The following is a 19063-nucleotide window of genomic DNA, read 5'->3' on the forward strand; positions in this document are numbered from 1 at the left end:
ATATCGGACCTGGTTGGGAACCGCTCAAGCCAGCTGCGTCTCTTCAGGGAGGTTCCAGACCCGAAGCCCCGCCCACGTTTTCAGCAAACTGGAAAGGGCGGTGCTTAAACTACTTGGTCAGAACCGGCGCCTAATGAAAATCCCTCAGCCTAATTTCTACATTGTGTTGCGCTCGCCCGCCCCTGGAAGACTTTTCTTTTGGTTTGGTCAGGCCTTGCTGTCCGTTTTGTTTTGTTTTGTTTTGTTTTCTGCCATCTCTTAGCGACTTGTGGCTGCTGGAATGAATGGCGCATCTCAAGAGCGATGATTGTAGGCATTTGGGAGCTTTTGTGAAACCTCGTGGCTGGCCGCCTGATTATAGATAGCTTCCAGGTGGGGTTTTTTGTCGTTCTCAGCGTCGGTGCTCTCCCCTTTTCCTTACTCATCCTATCACCTTACTTTCCCTTCCCTCACTGGCTGCCACATTTTGGGGGGTAGTACTGGCTTTTTCAAATTTTCTTCATCTCACTTAGAAACACTTCAGGAAGCTGTTTGAGGAAGGTAATCTTTTACCTGTAGTTTCCTTTGGTGAGTCCATGAACAAGTAAAAATGCCTCTCAGGGATTACTGCCCTGCCCCCTCCCCCACCTCGCTTCTCTCCTTTGTTGAACTGAGAAATCAAGTGCACCCAAAAACTCCATGCCTTTAATTTACAAATACAGTTGCCTTGCCAATGCTTTGCCCTGGAAATATTTATATTCACATCTATGTGTCCCAAAGGTGTGATTCTCTTTGTTAAAATAATTTGTTAAGTCTCTTCTCCCACCTTCATGGAGGAAACAAACTGCAGATTTCTCAGCTTAAAAAGTTTGAGTCTTTTAATAACCTATAATGGAAAAGAATCTGAAAAAGATAGATATCTGTATGTACATAGATATATAGGTATATTTGAATCACCTTGTACACCTGAAACTTACATAAAATTGTAAATCAAATATAATTCAATTAAAAGTTGAGTTTGAGAATGTTATTTAAATTAAGTACTGTTCAAATGCTTCCTTTTTGTCTTTCTCAGCAAATAATGATATTGCCTGATAAATTCTTGTTGAATAATTGGGATAAATATTTAGGAGTTGTTTGTTTGTTTCTCACATTAGGAGAGCATTCTTTTCTGAGAGAAATGTTGGCAATGCTTTACAGTCCATAGAATTCCTTTCCCCTTCAATCAGATGAATAAATGAGGTAGGTATACTTGCCTTTCCAATGTTCTGAGGGTTGCTACTGATTCACACTTGTCTGGTTGACAATTCTTAATGTTCTTAGTTCCAAGTGTTGGGCTCAATCCTTTTCATTATTACTGTATTTTCAATTTGATGTGCCACACGTTTATTTTCTTGACACTTGATTTTGTTTTCTCTGTTTTGGTTAAACCTTTGGAATTAGCTGGTAGATTGTGTTTATATCTCTTGCTTTTCTTTTTTGTTTTTAATTTTTTTCTCTTTTATTGTTCTTTAATTGTTCTTCGTTCAAAATTAGTTTACTGACTAGTAACTAGTACCTTTCCTAATTCTCATTTCTCCTGTCCCAAAACACACACACACACTAATCCAAAACACCACTAGCCATTTGGAGCCTTTTCAACTCCATGAACTTAACCTCTCAAATATTTCCTTCCATTCCATACAGTCTTATTTCTTCACATAGATTGGTCTTTTACCAAGTCAGAACCTTAATTTGCAAAAAACCTTTAAGAAACCCCTTACTTTCTCCTGAAACTCTCTCAAAACCTAAATGTATTCTCTAATATACACAGCTTTTCAAGCCTAACACTCCCTCCTTGTTTTGTATAATGTCCTACCTTGTTTCCAAAATTTTATAATACCGTGGTCTTTATAGTCCCTTCTAAGTGTCTCCTAATTTAGCTAGTTATCATGCCTGAAATATATCAAACAGTAGCTGCCAGAAACTCTGATTCCCTTTCATTCACTTCAACTTACTAGCATCTGCAGGGTTGGATACTGAGAAAACAAGAATCAAAATGAAGGTGTGGGTCCTTTGGGGTAGGGGTCCTCTACTGCCTCGCCCTCTTGGGTTTACAACAGGGACAGAGGCTAAGAACACAGTTCCTAAGCTTCTAATCTTTAAAAACAGACTGGTTTCAATAGACTGAATGTTTCTGTTCCCCCAGAATTCATATATTGAAAACTAATCTCTAATGTGAGGGTATTGGGTATTTGGAAGTAGGGTTATTGGGAGGTGCTTAGGTCATAAGTGGAGGGCCCTCATGATTGCAATTAGTGCCTCTATAAAAGAGACATCATTGTCTCTTCCACACTGAGAAAATAGCCATCTATGAATTAGGAAGTAGGCTCTTACCAGACACTGAATCTGACAGCACCTTGATCTTGGACTTCCCAGTCTCCGGAACTGTGAGAAATACATTTCTATTGTTTATAAGACACCTAGTCTATGGTATTCTGTTACAGCAGCCTGAGCAGACTAAGACACTGGTACTCTGCAAGTCATGCTTTAAAATAGTACTCAGATTTTTTGCCTTTGGTTTTGGTGGTTATTCTGGATTTGCTTGTTTGTTTGTTGTTGGTGGTGGTTGTTTTTTAAAATAAAGCTAGAAAATGCTGTTGGCGATCCTGGCGCAGGTGTGCCCAGGTATGGACTGATTCTTGGGTTCAGCTCTTATTTTTGCCATTTATTTGTTTCTTGATCTCAGAAGAAAGAGAGAATTTCTTTTTATGTGCCCACTATATTTTATTTATTCCCTTGTATTAGACCAGTGAAGTCTGTCAGATAACTCCTAACTCTTCTTGTTTTTTCTCTTGCATCTGTTATTTATTATTGTGTAGTGAATTACCAGAAAAGTTAGTAGCTTAAAACAACAAATGTATTATCTCACACAGTTTCTGAAGGTCAGGAATTAGAGAGTAGTTTAGTTGGGTGGTTCAGGTTCAGGATCTCCCAAGAAGTGAAAAATCAAGCTGTCAGCAGAGGCTGCAGTTACATGAGGTTTGACTGGGCCTGAGATGGCTCACTCACACGGCTGTTGGTAGTTGCCCACTGACTGTTGGAGAATGCATCAGCTTCTTATCGTGCCGGCGTCTCCACAGGGCTGCCTGAATATCTTCTCAACATGGCGGCTGGGGCTCCCCCACCCCACCCCCAGCAAATGACCTGAGAGAGAGCAAGCAGGAAACACAGCACCTTTTATGACTTAGTCTCCAAAGTACTCATTGTCACTTTGGCTTTATGCCACACCAGTCTCTAAATCCAGCTCACATTCAAGGGGAGAAGAATTAGGTTCCTTTTTGTTTTTTCTTGGCCGCGCTGCGCGGCTTGCGGGATCTTATTTCCCCAACCAGGGATCGAACCCACACCCTCATCAGTGAAAGTGTGGACTCCTAATCACTGGACCGCCAGGGAATTCCCTAGTTTCCATTTTTTGAAGGGAAGATTATCAAAGAATTTTTGGATATTTCCTAAAACCACCTTTTCTACAATCAAATTTAGGCTTCAAATAGAACATGTCCTCATTGACCCATAGTACACTTCTGAGATCTTAAGTTCAGATCTCAAAAGACTCCCAAATCCCAGCAGATGTCCTTGCTGAGGAGAACTTCTGCCTTTCCACTTAAAAGAAATCAGGCTTTTCTGCCCAGTTCTTTCTTTCTTTTTTTTTTTTTAAACGATTTCTCCTCCTTTATTTTCCTACAGTCATTGGAGGCTTACCCAGATCTCGTCCCCTTTCAGGGTTTGTTGAAAGAATCCCAAACAGATTTCCTGGCTTTGTCCTCCCAATACTTGGCTACCTTTAGAAAAGACAGACTTTTCTAGAGCTAGTGAAGGATTAATATGTGCCTCATCTAAACCCGGGGAGCTATTACCAAGTTCACATATGAAAAGACATGTGAAAATACTTTGGAAACTATAAAGCTTTATATAATTGTTGTCATCAGTATTATATCTACTCCCCATAGAATTCAAAAAGAATCTGTGATGAAATGTGTAATGCAGAAGGTGGGAAGCACTCAGTGACTGAGGCTATCTTGTGTCTACAAGGTTGCTTATCAGCAATACATTCATTCAACTAGAGTTTAATGAGCACCTGCCTGTGTCAGGCTTTTTCTATTCTGGAGAAACAACAGTGAACACGAAAAAATCTTTGGCCTTATATGTATATGGTGAGAAAAAAGGGGCAAAATTCGACTTTTAAAACAGGTTCACACAGAGTTGGGAGACTACGCTTCTGGAGCTAGTATTTCATACTTGTAAGTGTGACCTCATGTAAGGGATAAGGAGACACGGGGAAGTCCACACGTGGTGTGGGGGGTATTACTGTCCCAAACGGGCTCACTGTGGCTTCTGCCTCAGGGAAGTCACCAGATGTTGATGGCATGCACGGTACCTATGGATTGCTCCTCGTGCACATCTGCATTAGGAGGCTCCTGAAAGCTGTCAAACAAAAAACAGTTAATTTGTTAATTTTACAGTATCAAATCTTGGAATGGGTGTGAAGGAGAGTAAACAGTTCAGAGCTTTATCCCGTAGGGTTACCAGGTGGTACTACTAAACAGCTAGAAATGCAATTCTCATGAGAACAAAAATGCTTAGTTTGAACACCCTGTAGCTTCAGCCAGATTTTCTTTCCTTTTGGAGTTGTATAAAAGAAACTGAATTAGTACATTAGAAGTCTAACCACTATCGTTAGATCCCGGGCAAACCACCAACATTGTCTGGCTTAATAGAGATGTACTCTGCCCCTCCTGGGACCCTGAACAGTTTAAATCAATAATTGATTAGGGCATGCAAAGTGCTTGTCCTTCCATGCACTGCCAATACATCACAGACAGTCAGCCAGAACTCCGCACCCCGACTATATCCGAAGTGGAGGAACTGGCTAGTATTTATGCTCTGAATCTCAGTTTACTTGGTTGAGAGTTCTTTTGTTGACTGATTCCTTCTAGTGAAATCTTTGATTACTCAGGGTCCAGGTGACCTTATTGCTGGAGACACTGTTGCCCTTATAAGCTGCTGTTCAGCAAGTCCTTTTAGATAGCTAACAAAATGAACAGGGCATGTGTAGCCTTGGCAAGTATTCTGTATACCTATTTTGCATGACAAATATGTAGTTCCTGAAAGAAACCCTTCTCCCCCACTTTCTAAATGCCCATCCTAGTATAACAGCTACTCTCAATGAGAACTGAAGTGGCTCTTAAAAGAGCCTTTGGAAGGAAGCAAATGCGCCCAAGGCGGATTAGAAAGGACAGTTTATGCTCTCTCCCCGCGGATGCGGCGCGCAAGCTGGATGTCCTTGGGCATAATAGTGACACGCTTGGCGTGGATGGCACACAAGTTGGTGTCCTCGAAGAGCCCCACCAGGTAGGCCTCGCACGCCTCCTGCAGCGCCATCACGGCCGAACTCTGGAAGCGCAGATCAGTCTTGAAGTCCTGCGCGATCTCGCGCACCAGGCGCTGGAACGGTAGCTTGCGGATCAGCAGCTCCGTGGACTTCTGGTAGCGGCGGATCTCGCGCAAAGCCACCGTGCCGGGCCGGTAGCGGTGCGGCTTCTTCACGCCGCCCGTAGCCGGCGCGCTCTTGCGGGCCGCTTTGGTGGCCAGCTGCTTACGTGGCGCCTTGCCGCCGGTGGACTTGCGAGCTGTCTGCTTGGTCCTAGCCATGCTTCTGTGCTAATACCGCGAGAGAAGCAACTGAGCACTTCCAGGACCAGACTTTATACAGATGATCCGATCCTGATTGGCCAGAACTTTGCGGGAGTAACCTGATTGGCTTTTAATTCAATCCTCATTTGGTTTTTACCGCCTCTGAAAAGGTTTTGTTGTCCATACTATTTTGTGATTTCTATTTTCGCAGGAAAGAATTATGGTCGTACTCCATCCTGAGTTTATGGTTTTCGACCAAAACGTTAAGACTCCAGTAAAAAAGGAGTCTGGTTCAGAATTTGTGGAAGTCAGCGCCTAAACTGTCCTAAAAGAAATGCACTTTTTCATTGGAGACTTTTTTCCTTTTCAGATAATGTAGGGGAAAATTACAGCAAAATAATGTATTTGTTAGTCTCTCTAAATAGTAGTTACATTTCATAATTGCATCAGGATCTATTTTTAATGAGTGTACCAAGACCTAAAATAAAGTTTCAGAATAGACTCTGGCACACCAGCCTCCTGAACACAGAACTTTGCCCAGCGTGGTGTGGGGTAGGGGGAGCTTGATGTGTGCTTGACTAAATACTAGTAAATGACTATGACTTCATTAATTGATTTTGATGCAATCAAATGGCTGATTGGACTTTAATATGTAAACTGTGTACTTAGCAGGCCTGGAGTAATGATACATTTACATTGATCAGTGATTAGGTGTTTTCCTGTAAATAGGGGTAGCTCTGAAAGGAGCTTTCGAGTAGGGGCAGTTTTTACTAATGGACCATCGGGTTTTAACGATAAAGACCCAGAAACAAGACAAAATTGGTTTAATATTTAACATTTGCTGGAACAAATAATCACCGGAAATGTGTTCCTGGGGAGGGGACAATAAATGCGGCCGCTTTCATGGTTTTACAAGAATAAACTGCAAACTAGTTTTTACCAGATGAGTTAACGCATGCTCGGTCAAGTCAATAGGACTACATAATAGGTTTCAGGACAGTGTTCAGTTCTTCCACATAAGTTGTGGGTGGCTCTGAAAAGAGCCTTTATTCTTAGAGATTGGAGTATTAATTCAGACCTTACTTGCCCTTGGCCTTGTGGTGGCTCTCGGTCTTCTTGGGCAGCAGCACCGCCTGGATGTTGGGCAGGACGCCGCCCTGAGCGATGGTGACTTTGCCCAGCAGCTTGTTGAGCTCCTCGTCGTTACGGATGGCCAGCTGCAGGTGGCGCGGGATGATGCGCGTCTTCTTATTGTCGCGGGCCGCGTTGCCCGCCAGCTCCAGGATCTCGGCCGTCAGGTACTCCAGTACCGCGGCCAGATACACCGGCGCGCCGGCCCCGACCCGCTCGGCGTAGTTGCCTTTGCGGAGCAGGCGGTGCACTCGGCCTACGGGAAACTGGAGCCCGGCCCGCGAGGAGCGAGTCTTGGCCTTGGCGCGAGCTTTGCCGCCTTGCTTACCACGTCCAGACATAGTGCAAAGCTTATGCACCTACGCCAAAAAAGACTAAAGAGAAAGAAAAACCCACAACTTATAACCGCAGCTGCGCGCGAAAAAGAAGCTATTCCATTGGCCAGAGTTGCTGTCCCATTTTAAACAAGACAAATGCAGTTCCTAATAATGCGTGTTCTGATTAGACAATATTGAAAAACGTCATCACTAATATTCGCCAATCCGACGAAGAACTTTACTAAACCTTATTTGCATATGGATTTGTAAATAAAATGGACTCGACCGTTTCACTATTCTCTCTGCTTCTCGGGAATCTTGTAATTTTTTTCATCATGCCTGAGTCGGCTAAATCCGCCCCGGCTCCGAAGAAGGGGTCCAAGAAAGCGGTGACCAAGGCACAGAAGAAAGATGGCAAGAAGCGCAAGCGCAGCCGCAAGGAGAGCTACTCTATCTACGTGTACAAAGTGCTGAAGCAGGTCCACCCGGACACCGGCATCTCGTCCAAGGCCATGGGCATCATGAACTCGTTTGTCAACGACATTTTCGAGCGCATCGCGGGCGAGTCGTCGCGCCTGGCGCATTACAACAAGCGTTCGACCATCACCTCCAGGGAGATCCAGACGGCCGTGCGCCTGCTGCTGCCCGGGGAGCTGGCCAAGCACGCCGTGTCCGAGGGCACTAAGGCCGTCACCAAGTACACCAGCTCCAAGTGAGCCAGCCCGCTGCCACACATGACCCAAAGGCTCTTTTCAGAGCCACCTACACTTTCAGAGAAATAGCTGGTGCACTTGCCTGTAGTCTAGTTTCTCTCGGGAGAGTAGGGGGTTGGTTTGGGAGCGGAAAACGGGGTAAAAACTTAAAAAGCCCTCCGTAAACATTCTAGTATACGCATTTATGCAGTGTCATGCAAATTTAGTGTGGATTCTTTGGCGTCCTTTGAAAAAGATTTTCAGTTTTGCCTTCAGCTGCAATAGCCAAAATTTCGCTTTTGTTTACACTTTTTCAACGCAAGGAACGCTCCCCGTCTCTGATTGGGCAGAAGCACTATTTGAAAAGCCCGCCGTGGGCTGCAATTGGCCAGATAGTCTGCCATCAGGGTTGTGCGTTTTGAAGAGATTTTCTCGAAAGTAAAAGGATGACTTGCTTTATCTGCGGAAATGCACCGGGCTCTGGAGCCAAGAGCCATAAAGCTGACAGTTAACGGTACTGTGTTCTGCAGTCGGATCCTGGGCGAAATTAACCTCTCGGTGTCTATCTCTCATCCACCACAGAATGGGTACGGTAACATTAGACCTGTCTATCCTACGGAGATCTTAGGGTGAGTTGAAGTGATTTATGTCAAAGTGCAACGGGAATATTAAAGGTCAGGGACGTTCCTTAAGGAGAAAAGGTTGAACAAGGAACCCAGCAATTTGGGAAAGCCGCGTTCTTCCAATGTTTAATCGATGTGCCGGAAGGAGATATGCCAGGACTCGCTAGGCCGGGGGAGTAGTTATCTGGCAGTGACTTTAGAGTCCACGATTTAAAATCCCGCGATAGAAGTCAGAGAACTCAGTATTTAAGAGAAGGGCGTATTTACTTAACGCATGGGCTAACTAGGAATATTAGGGAATGGAGTCTCAAGGCATGATCGAAAGTCCTTCAATTCCCCCCTCCCCTGCACCTTTCAACAATGCCTAAATTATTTTTTTTTGCAGTTGGAAGCATTAACATTTTCCTCTACCCTGTCATCCCCTCTCACCAGTAAATGACTGCTACTGTAAATCTTTTTTTCCCCCATTAACAGCAAAATAAGCCCCTACTACCACATCCCCCCTCCAGGCTGTAACATTTCCTGTCTTTCCCTATTGTCACTTTCCTTAAAGTTGTAGGTATAGACCCTATGTCAGACGAACAGTCTTGTCCCTGTCACAGACAACAAGCCTCCAGGAATTCATGCCAACAGGTCAATGGGTCTGCAAAATATACGGGTTTGTCATTCACTCCTCTAAGATGAGATTCTTGTTCCAGTCCCTGCGCCCCTGTCATTAGGTCTTGGGAGTTGGCGACAAAACCCACCGACAAGCTACCCTACTTGGTGGAGAGCAGTCCCCTAATTTCATCCTGAACTCATCAGCATCATATTCATCCCCTCTTTCTATTTTTTGCTTTTTCCGAGATTTTTTTCTTCCACTTTTAAGAGATCAGAGGGATAATTACCTTCAGAGTGGGTGAAATAAGAAGTATTGCCCTCTTCTGCCATCTTGTGGCAAGAAAACAGAAGGACCGATCCAAGGCGTCGTGTTTTCCAGATCCAACTGAAATGCTTCCTAACTTCAACTTTTTACTAACAGTGAGTTAGGATGAGTAGAGTGATCATTTCTGTCTCCCTTTAACCGCCGGATTTGTTAGTCACTTCAAGAATCACTTGTGCGCATGTGAGAGAGGGAGAGAGGTATTGTTTTGTGCTCTGGTCAGAGCTGTGGAAATAAAAAGGAATAAAATTTAAAAAAAGAAATCAAAATATTATGCACCCTAAAATAAATAAAAAATAATAGGGTCCTGCTCATCCTAGTTCTGGTCCTCAAACTAAAAAATACTTGAATGTTTTCTGTAAACCTAAACACCTGACAGAACAATGATACCCTGATTTTTGCTAGACTGCTCTGTGAAGATGTGTCAGGACTTGTCAGGATAATAATTACCATGTGAGTTGCAATTTTTCCACCATGAACAGGCCAGTGTGCACGTGGTAACCTCAGTCATTTTGCAGCTCCCCCCTCCAACACACGCCATTTTAAATACTTGTGTGTGTGTGTGTGTGTGTGTGTGTTTTCCTCAAAGTCTGACTCTTGACCTCTTTGCAGGTAGACTTTTTTTTTCCTTTCCAAACGTTTCTGTCTCTTAGTCCTGCTTTGACAGTTTCTACTGCCTAAGTCCAAACAAACATCCTATTAAAATGCTTGTATTAGTTTGCTAGCACTGCCACAACAAAACACCACACACTGGGTGTCTTAAACAACAAAAATTTATTTTCTCACAGTTCTGGAGGCTAGAAGTCCAAGGTTAAGGTGTTGGCAGGACTGGTTTCCCTCCTTGGCTTGCAGCTGGCTGTCTTGCTGTGTCCTCACATACTCTTTTTTTCTGTGTGTCTGCACCCCTGGAGTCATTTCCTTTTCTTATAAAGATACCAGGGCTTTCGGATTAGGACCCTACCCTAATGATCTCATTTAACCTTAATTACCTCTTTAAAGGCCCTATCTCCAAATATAGTTACTTTGGGGTTAGGGCTCAAAACAAAGGAATTTTGAGGGAACACGATTGGGTCCATAACAGCATTTAGGCCATTTTTTCCATGCTTTGATCCCAACTTTCTATTCCAAATTGTCTTTCATAAAATGTTTACATTTAGCTTTAACTGCAGCTAAAGAGACAGTTGTGATATACCCTAAACCAGAGGTTAAAAGTCAAAAGCTCATGGGGGCCTAGTAGATAAAAGCAAAACTGGCTACAAGGTGCTCTTTGCTATTTTTCTTGAAGTACAAAGACTTCTGACACTGTATTTCACCTTCCCAGTTTTAGTAGCATATTTCACTGTTCTCTTAATACTACCCTGCGAACAACCACAGCACAAGGATGTTGATAAATGCCACCTCACACTTGGAAACTAAGGGGACCAGTGGGAACTGCAGAAAACTGAAGGCTACAGAGCCTATACACTATGATTTCACTTGACTTGCCTCGTGGGGCTGCAGGCTCAGGGTCAGTGAGTCTTTCAATTTTTTCAAGAGGATTTGCATTTTAATAAGGAATACTTCAAATTTTCCAAATTGGCAATTGTCAACAAAAAAATTAATCGGTCAATCTAAGAAAGAAATGGAAACTTTTATTCAAGCCAAATTGTGGCTGATAACCCAGGAACAGTCTCTCAGAAAGTTCTGAGAACTGTTCCACCCGTTAAAGATCAAAGCACAGTTAAGTTTTTGAGACTGAGACCTGTACATACAATGATGTGTTATTGACAGTTTACACAATCCAGATCTATGCATACAAATCAAGTAGTGGGTCAGGGCCATCATGGCCCCTTATGAGATTACAACGGAAGGTTATCTCCTAAGGAATAGTGACCCTGATGAGATTAATAAGGAATGTTATCTCCTAGGGAGATCTGGTTAATACAGATGTACAACACACACTAAAGGGGAGGGAGGAGGCCCAAATAGGCAAAGAAAAATTTTATGTTTAAAATTTTCTTGTCTTGCCATAAAATATGAATTTTATTTCATCACAACTAATAAAAAATGTATAATAGTGTGGACTAAACAAAAAATACCTGAAAGCTTCCTGAAAACCTTAATCCCACAGCTGGAGAACTCTGGACGTTAACAGAGATTTCTGTGTCCATGTCAAGCTGTCCAGTATACTCTCCATACCACCAAAACCCAGATCAAATGCCTGGATCTCCCTATCCTCCTAAATCCTCAACTGAAAAGAATCTGTTTCGCACTTGGCAGCTCTAGACAGAGCAGAGGGTCACACACACAGCAGGCATTCAACAGCTTTTTTTTTTTTTTTTGGCAATTTAAGTAAATGGATAAAAAAGTGAACTAAACAAATAATAAAAAAATTTCAGCTCCCTACCAACAATGAGGTAAAAGTGGTGAAAGTTGTTTGGAATAGTTTATTGTAGATTAAATAGTTAATAAATAAACTCATTCTTTTCTAATTATGTTATATTTGTCTTACTGTGATGTATTCTCCTCTACCTATTTTTCTTTGTTCCTTTCAAATTTTTCTCCTTTTTTAATTTTTTTTAGTAACTGTTCTTATTTCTCCTGTCTTACAATGAATAAAATGAAAGGGGAAGGTAGAGGCGGTAAGGATCTTAGCGGAAGCTCCACCTCTTCCCTTCCTGGTTCCACTGCCTTCTGTAAATGGCCCACCCTTGTTCCCTGAACCCAGCTTGACCCTCTCTCTTCTTTAGCTCCTTGTTTCCTCTATTTACATGAGGCACAGACTCAAATTCTGTTGAAATCAGCTCTCTAGTGAATCACTGATTTCTTTTACTATTTTTTTACTTTATTTCCACGCATATGGGAGAAGTAGGAAAAACCAACTGTCTTCTTCTGATTAACAAAGATAAAGATCTTGAGGAAAAAAGGAGCTGCCAATTAGCAGCTTATTACTAGGGCAAGACATTTTCTTTGCGAAAGACAATCACTTACAGACTTTTACAATTTAAATGTTACTTCGTAGTAACGTGGGTCATAGTAACAATCTCTGAGGTCAATGTCTTTGAACATCATCAGAAATAGCCGTTTTAGGAAGCCCTACAGGATCTGTTCCTCTCTCCAGCACTAAAAACTGTGTTTTCAAGGCTAGATCCTGGAATTCCACTGGTCAGTATAGCAATAAAAGCAGGCCTGAGAATGAAAACTTGGCATCGGAGAAGTAAAAGGGGAAAGGAAGATTATTAACAGAATGTGTATGAGTTGTCAGAATAAGTTACCAAACTTGGAAGTGTGTGAATGGGATCTGTGGACAAAAATTGTCACCTGCCATATCAGTAAACGAAGGATTTTTACCGCAGCCATCAGGCCATCAGCCACTGCCACGCACTGACTGTGCACCCTGAGGGGCTTCAGGATGGAGAAAAGCAGGATACTGGCCCTAGGTAGTTAAGATACATATCAAAGGAATGATTTCAATGAGCCCAGACTCTTGCATCTTCCCACACATAAAAACGCGCTAAATTCATTAACTTGTGATGTCTGGTTTTCTTTAATTAGCAGTGCTATTTTGATGCTAGACCACCAGGTGTTTGTTTGTTTGAACTCCTATATATCTTGGCTACTCCCTTACCTCTTCACAGCAGTCCCTCAAAGCTATCTGAGAGGCTGCAACCTGGGCTTAAGTCCTCAGCAGGTCCACGGAATAAAACATAATTCTCAACTTTTAGGTTGTGCATTTTTTTTCAGTCGACAGCTCCCAGGGAGTCCTTTCAGTGGTGCCCGGGGGGGTGGGGCCAGGTGGCTGAGCCTCCAGGATTATATGATCTATGGAGGTGTGCATCTTTGATTGCCTTTGAGCGATTAGGCTATTTTACAACTCAGAGATAGAATGTAAGTTGTAGGTAATTAATAAAATGCAAATGATTCCAGGTGATGAGTGTGGACAGGAAGGAGGGGGACAAAGGTAAACTGGTCCCAGTCCCATTTTCTTCCTCCAAACCTTATTGAATAGACACTCAACTCTCAGCCAGCGGATTATTGCCTCACACAAGCAGTTTCTAGGCCTCTCTAGGAAATTCTGAGATTTGGAAATCTCTATAGTCGGCATCCAAAGCTATGAAGTGAAGACTGTAATTGAAGAATAACACTTTGCGGAATCAGAAGGCTTGAGTTTTATCCACCACCCAGCCCTGCTGCCACTGCTACCACATTCTGTGTAATTTACTGGACGGTCTCATCTTCCTGGTCTGTTCCTGAACTAAAAGTGATCTCTGAAGTCTCTCTTCCAGCAGAAATAATCTGTTTCTAAAAATGTCTCCTTCTTCCAGGTCACTTGAAGCTACTGCTAACAAATGTAACAGATGACAAACTTTGTTTCAATCTCGCAAAATGCTTTTTGTGGGAGCTGTGCTATACACAGAGAGTGTGCTTGGAGGCCCGGCCCCACAATAAAATGACTATTGTGAAATAAAATTCACGTTTTATGGCAAGACAAGAAAAATTTAAACATAAAAAATTTTCTCTGCCGTTTGGGCTCCTCTCCCCGCGCCCCCGCCCCCACCTCCCTCCCCCTCCCCATCCCCCCTCCACTGTGCATTGTGTGTCTGCATGATGCATCCACCAAACCACTCCCATCAGCAGAAATACTGGCCTCAACCTTAAAGAACAACATTCTCCTATCACCAACAAGACAACTCCTTAAAAGAAAACCTTCCTTCTTGATCTTGTAAGGAGCCATGATAACCCACAACTTTGTACTTGCAGATCTGAATTGTGTAAACTGTCAATAATACGTCGTTTGATGTACAGCCCTCTGTCTCAAAAAATTTATATAACTGTGTTTTGACTTCTAATGGGCGGAACAGTTCTTGGAGCTTTCTGAGAGGCTGTTCCCTGGTTATAATCCTCAATTTGGCTTGAAGAAAGTTTTCCATTTCTTTCTGAGATCGGCTGATTTAATTTTTCGTCGACACTATCATAATAGAGCTCTTCTCTTTTCATTTTTATGCATGTCAATAAGAAATTCTAGGTAAGCATGAATTTGCCACTGTGAGAAGATGCTCAGTCTATGGTTACAATATCCAAGAACAGACTGAAAAATTATTTCTTAAATAGAACCCAGAAGAAAATAGTGAATGTTTCATCTTTCTGGGCAATTTTTTCCTTTTGATTAATCACATGTTCCTCTGGTGATCTGTGAGATTAGAAAGCTTGTTACTGAAACACCTCAGATGGAAATTGTGTCTGCCATGGGCATCCATGTAAGCAAGACTGAAAATGAAATGAGATCTCGCCTGGTACCTAAAGTGATTCTTTACTGTGATAGGATTTTCATGTGGAAAAAACTTTAAATACAAAAAAAAAATAATAATAAATTTAAATACAGTTGATAAAAGAACTTTAATGACTGGATTTCTAAAACCTCTATCGCCAGGTTCATAAAGACGTTGCCTTCACTTTAGAACCAACTGAAAATCAAATATGGCCCTTTGGCCTCTCAGTCCAGACATTTATGTAGACATTAGGTATACTCATATGTTTAGTTATAGATTATTACATAGAAATAGACTTACTGTCAATGGTATCATAAAGGAAAGCCTTTTATGTGGGCACTTTGTCAATGCTTTTGAAAATAAGCATTGTGTTATTTAAATGAAAACTGTAATATGAGTTGTTCTCAGGCTCTTTGCAAATAAAAATTATTCATTAAAAAAAAAAAAAAGGAAAGGGAGATATGCATATCAAATTCATGGTAGAGTTGCCCTGAGAAAGGGGATATTAGGACTGGGTTTACAGCTGAAGAGTACTTCAATTTTATGTTGTTGTTGTTTTCCTTAAATATAAAAGAAATTTGTAGTTTATATACCATAATGTTAAGTAGTATATAGATTCTGTGTGGTAATTTTTGTACTCTTTTGTAATTTTTTAGAAGGTAAAAGAAGAAGGTGAAGAATAACGAAGAATAGTCATCTTTGGTGTATTAGAAATCGTAGCTTTTAACGTATTTAACAAACGAGCAACGCCCAAGATGTGACAGGCCATGTTGTAGATACCACAGGAAACACAGGGGGACTAAATACTGAATGAATAAATAAAATATACTATATATTACATAGTGATAAGTGCTAAGGAGGAAAACAGAGCAGGGGGGAGAGATTGTTGAAAACTGTCATTTTAAATAAACCCCAACTCCCTTTAACCAAATCTCTGAAACTGAAATCAGCTGTATATGGTTCTTTTTAACTCTAAATTTAAATTCTCTTTTACAATACAGTAGTAGGTAAAGATGGGCACCTTTCAGCGGATGGATGAATATTAATTCTCTGCTCTCTGAGATGGGGCACCTGACATTAGAGACTTTCTCATTTGTGAATTATTTTCGTCACAAAATTTTCTTGGGATAAAAATCTACCCCTGAATTACCCACATTTTCATGAGGTACAGAAAGAAGGGAAACAGGGTTGCTAAAACTACGGTACCTCGTTTCCCTCCCCACCCACCCCGAAAACAGAAGCATCTAGCAGAGGATGGTTTCGATCCATCGACCTCTGGGTTATGGGCCCAGCACGCTTCCGCTGCGCCACTCTGCTGAACGCGGCGGCTGGTGTTCGCAGTAGTTCCTTTATTATATTTTTATTTAAAGAGAGCTGTTTTTATAAGTTGGAAAAAGTTTTCTTTCCCTCAGAGCCCATTCGCTGGCTTTACTCACGCTTCAAACAGAAGAATGAATCCAGAGCACATTGACTCCATATATTCTGAACACAGAAAATTGGATGTTTCTTTTAGGAAACCAGCCCGTCTCCAGCCAGCCTGCCCCTTTCACCTTGCAGAAGTGACTCCGGGTCTTATGGTCACAAAATATACGAGTAGGTCAAAATTCGAATGTATAAAGTATCCGAGTTCAAAACGAGAGCATTTTGGAAATTGGAAGGATTTTTTGAAAACAAAAGGATCTCTGCATTGGCCGGGAATCGAACCCGGGCCTCCCGCGTGGCAGGCGAGAATTCTACCACTGAACCACCAATGCCTACGCGACAGCTTCCTGCACACGTTCCACATGGCTTTTGCCTGTTATTTTTATCGTTACATTGAAACAACCCGAATTTTCTTGCCGAAAAAAATGTTTAGTTTTTTGCTCTTACTGACTAGAAACTTGTAATGTTCCTTCTTTTCAGGAAACCCTCCCTTCCACTGCAAGCTCAGAGCGTCCCCCTGCGACACCGGAGGCTGGCCCGGGTGTGGGCGGCCCGGTCTCGGGCGCGTCTCAGCGGCCGGTAGCCGCCCCCGCCACGATTCTAGCCCCTGGGTCGTGGGCGCCCTCGCATGTGTAGGGGCTCCTGTGTGTGTGTGTATGTGTAGGGGATCGTGTGTGTGTGTGTGTGTGGACGGGCTCCACGTCCGGGTGGGTTGTGGAAGGTAAGGGAGGTGGAAAAAAGGGGTACAAGGGCGGGAAGCAAGAAGAAAAGGGAGGGGAGGATCGAGGAGGAAAAGAATCGAAGAGAGGAAGGGAAGGGGGTGGGGAGCAAAAGGAGGAAGAAGGGGAGGAACGAGAGGGAAGGGGAAGGAGCCTAGTGCTGTTCCCCTCTGGTCACCCCAAAGGGTAGGCTGTGAGAGATTTAGGAATTCTGTGGGTTTGTTTGCCTTATGCTTCGGTTGCCATGGTTATGGAGGTTGCACTAGAAACTCCTTCCGGTCAAATAAAGAACAAAGGTCTTATTAAAGGGTAATTTTCCCCAAAAATATACAATCGTGACTCTCATACAAGTATAAAAATGAACCCCTTTGAAAAGATTTTATTTAACTCACTAACGAGGTAACTGGTGAGGTGTTACTACAATTCAAAGGAGAATTCGAAGAATGGAGGTCATTTATAGATCAGGAATATTGAAATTAAAGTGTAAATAGGGCCCAAACTGGCTTTTACACGGTTAGGGATTGGTGGGGAGGGTGGACTAGGGAGGGAGAAAATGTCCCACCAGCAGACAATTAATTTGCATGTCTATAGACAGGAGTTATTTTCTATTGCTATCAGATATCTACAATCTACAGAATTGTAAAATAGCTCTCACAGAATCAGAATCAGATGACACAAAAGGGTGTGCTATAATTTTCCTCTGAAGCACAAATTTCCCTGACAGTCCCTTTCTTTCTCAGGAAAATTCTGCAGACTCAGCACTGACAGAAGGGCTAAACTCACAAATTAAACACACCGTTTAAAAGTTCACCATAGCTCAAAGCCAAGGGCGCTGGTCTGCTGTTTCTGACCATCTCCCCTTAAAGTCTAGGGTGAGGGACTCTTAACAGGTGGGTTCACAGATCCTTGTAAGAACAGATGAAAGATCTGGATAAACTCCTTAGAAACCTGTACACATACACACATTTGCATTCGAGTTCAGGTTTGGGGCCTAGGATAACAGTCCGTGATCCAGTAGTTCCAGGGTCTCTGCTCTCCCTCTTTTAACCTGGAAGGTGGCCTTCATTAAGTACCGTCCTCTCCATATTTCTCATTCATTCATTCCTGCCATCACCCACTTCAGGAACTGCAGCCTCTCTTTTATGAAGGCCCCACTCGGGGACTCAGCGTAGTTTAGGGGTGGGATGGATGGGAGCTAATATATAACTAGGTGTAGATTAACCTACATTCCTTAAAATCATGCCCAATGCCCTACATGCCTGCCTTACCCCCACCTACACACACGTTGTATGGTTAGGCCACCCAAGGTGGCTGTTCTCTTGCTCTCCCTTACCTACATCCTCTGCTCGACCAGTGCCTGCTTCACCTACACCCTACTCACCTGACTGACCTTCCCTCTTAATCATACATCCTAATCAGTAAATACCTATGTACTTGCCCCGGCCCCATCTAGTGACTGTTCTAATCTTTAGATCGGAACTATCTCCACTATGATAGCTTATCAAAGGAGCGGTGAGGGGCACGGCCCTCTGCTGGTTTCCCTGGCAACCGATGAGCCAATCGGATGTCAATTCCCCCCATAACCTGTAACCTCCCTCTTCCCCTGGGAGCTGAAGACTACTGGCATGTCCTGCCTGCCATCTGCCGCTGACGTGTCGCACCAGGACCTTGCTTCAGATATGTAAATTGTGGGGAGAAAATACACGGGGAAATTAATAGAACACAAGGGTTATTTTAGTGAAGTATCTTTGTGCAGACTCATCTTGGTGCTGACTTTCCATCTTCTTCATGGCCATAAAATTCCCCTGGAGAAGGGATTTATGGCAGTCTTCATTTCTCAGAATTTTCTGCTTTACTACTTGCAGCAAGTCCGGAGAACACCAGGGCTCTTTCCCAAAGCAGTGTCTCCCAGAGCAGCAAAACGGGAAATTTTAAGCTAAGAGTACATGCATATTCATGAAGGGGCTTGAACAGAGGAGAATTCAGCATAGAATTGGGGCAAAGGTCAGCAGGGTTCAAGCTTTAGTCAAAGTCACAAGGGTCATAAAGGGTCAACATTATCATCCCTTAGGCTCCGGTTGATCTGGTGGTTGAGCACTTGGATTTAAATCCTGCAAACCAGCTGGAGAATGTGCTTCAGGCTAATCTTTACCACAGAAACAGAACTGGGAGTCTTTACCACTGATTTACTATCTTTGCTATTGTTACTTCTCTTGCTTGATAACAGTCGTTTGTTCCTGCATTCTTTTGTTCCCTTTAGATCATTAATTACTGAGACCTGTTCAAGGACAAGGATCGTGACCAGGTTTAGATCAGTTATGGGCCGTTTTCAGGCA

The 19063-nt window shown here is 42.7% G+C and overlaps 4 protein-coding genes and 2 non-coding genes across 6 annotated transcripts in view; 2 read left to right on the top strand and 4 right to left on the bottom strand.

Moving 5' to 3' along the window:
- LOC114907338 (zinc finger protein 850-like) overlaps positions 1-19063 on the top strand; it is a 347786-nt gene that overhangs the window by 227840 nt on the left and 100883 nt on the right.
- On the bottom strand, positions 5260-5670 carry LOC114907304 (histone H3.1). The gene has a single exon (XM_029242818.1). The coding sequence runs from the start codon at positions 5668-5670 to the stop codon at positions 5260-5262; it is 411 nt and encodes a 136-aa protein (XP_029098651.1).
- Positions 6732-7201, bottom strand: LOC114907308 (histone H2A type 1). The gene has a single exon (XM_029242823.1). The coding sequence runs from the start codon at positions 7122-7124 to the stop codon at positions 6732-6734; it is 393 nt and encodes a 130-aa protein (XP_029098656.1). The 5' UTR covers positions 7125-7201.
- On the top strand, positions 7436-7857 carry LOC114907321 (histone H2B type 2-E-like). The gene has a single exon (XM_029242839.1). It carries the CDS (start codon positions 7436-7438, stop codon positions 7814-7816), a length of 381 nt encoding a protein of 126 aa, XP_029098672.1. The 3' UTR covers positions 7817-7857.
- TRNAM-CAU lies at positions 15832-15903 on the bottom strand. Its single transcript has one exon. It is a non-coding gene; the product is annotated as a tRNA-Met (tRNA).
- On the bottom strand, positions 16270-16340 carry TRNAG-GCC. Its single transcript has one exon. It is a non-coding gene; the product is annotated as a tRNA-Gly (tRNA).

Source organism: Monodon monoceros, unplaced genomic scaffold (genome assembly GCF_005190385.1).
Source record: "Monodon monoceros isolate NGI ecotype Baffin Bay Population unplaced genomic scaffold, NGI_Narwhal_1 Super_Scaffold_3, whole genome shotgun sequence".
In the NCBI taxonomy this organism is placed as follows: Eukaryota; Metazoa; Chordata; class Mammalia; order Artiodactyla; family Monodontidae; genus Monodon; species Monodon monoceros.

Bases quoted from the DNA above. Each gene is read 5' to 3' on its own strand.
- LOC114907304 (XM_029242818.1), bottom strand. From the start codon at position 5,670: ATGGCTAGGACCAAGCAGACAGCTCGCAAGTCCACCGGCGGCAAGGCG.
- LOC114907308 (XM_029242823.1), bottom strand. From the start codon at position 7,124: ATGTCTGGACGTGGTAAGCAAGGCGGCAAAGCTCGCGCCAAGGCCAAG.
- LOC114907321 (XM_029242839.1), top strand. From the start codon at position 7,436: ATGCCTGAGTCGGCTAAATCCGCCCCGGCTCCGAAGAAGGGGTCCAAG.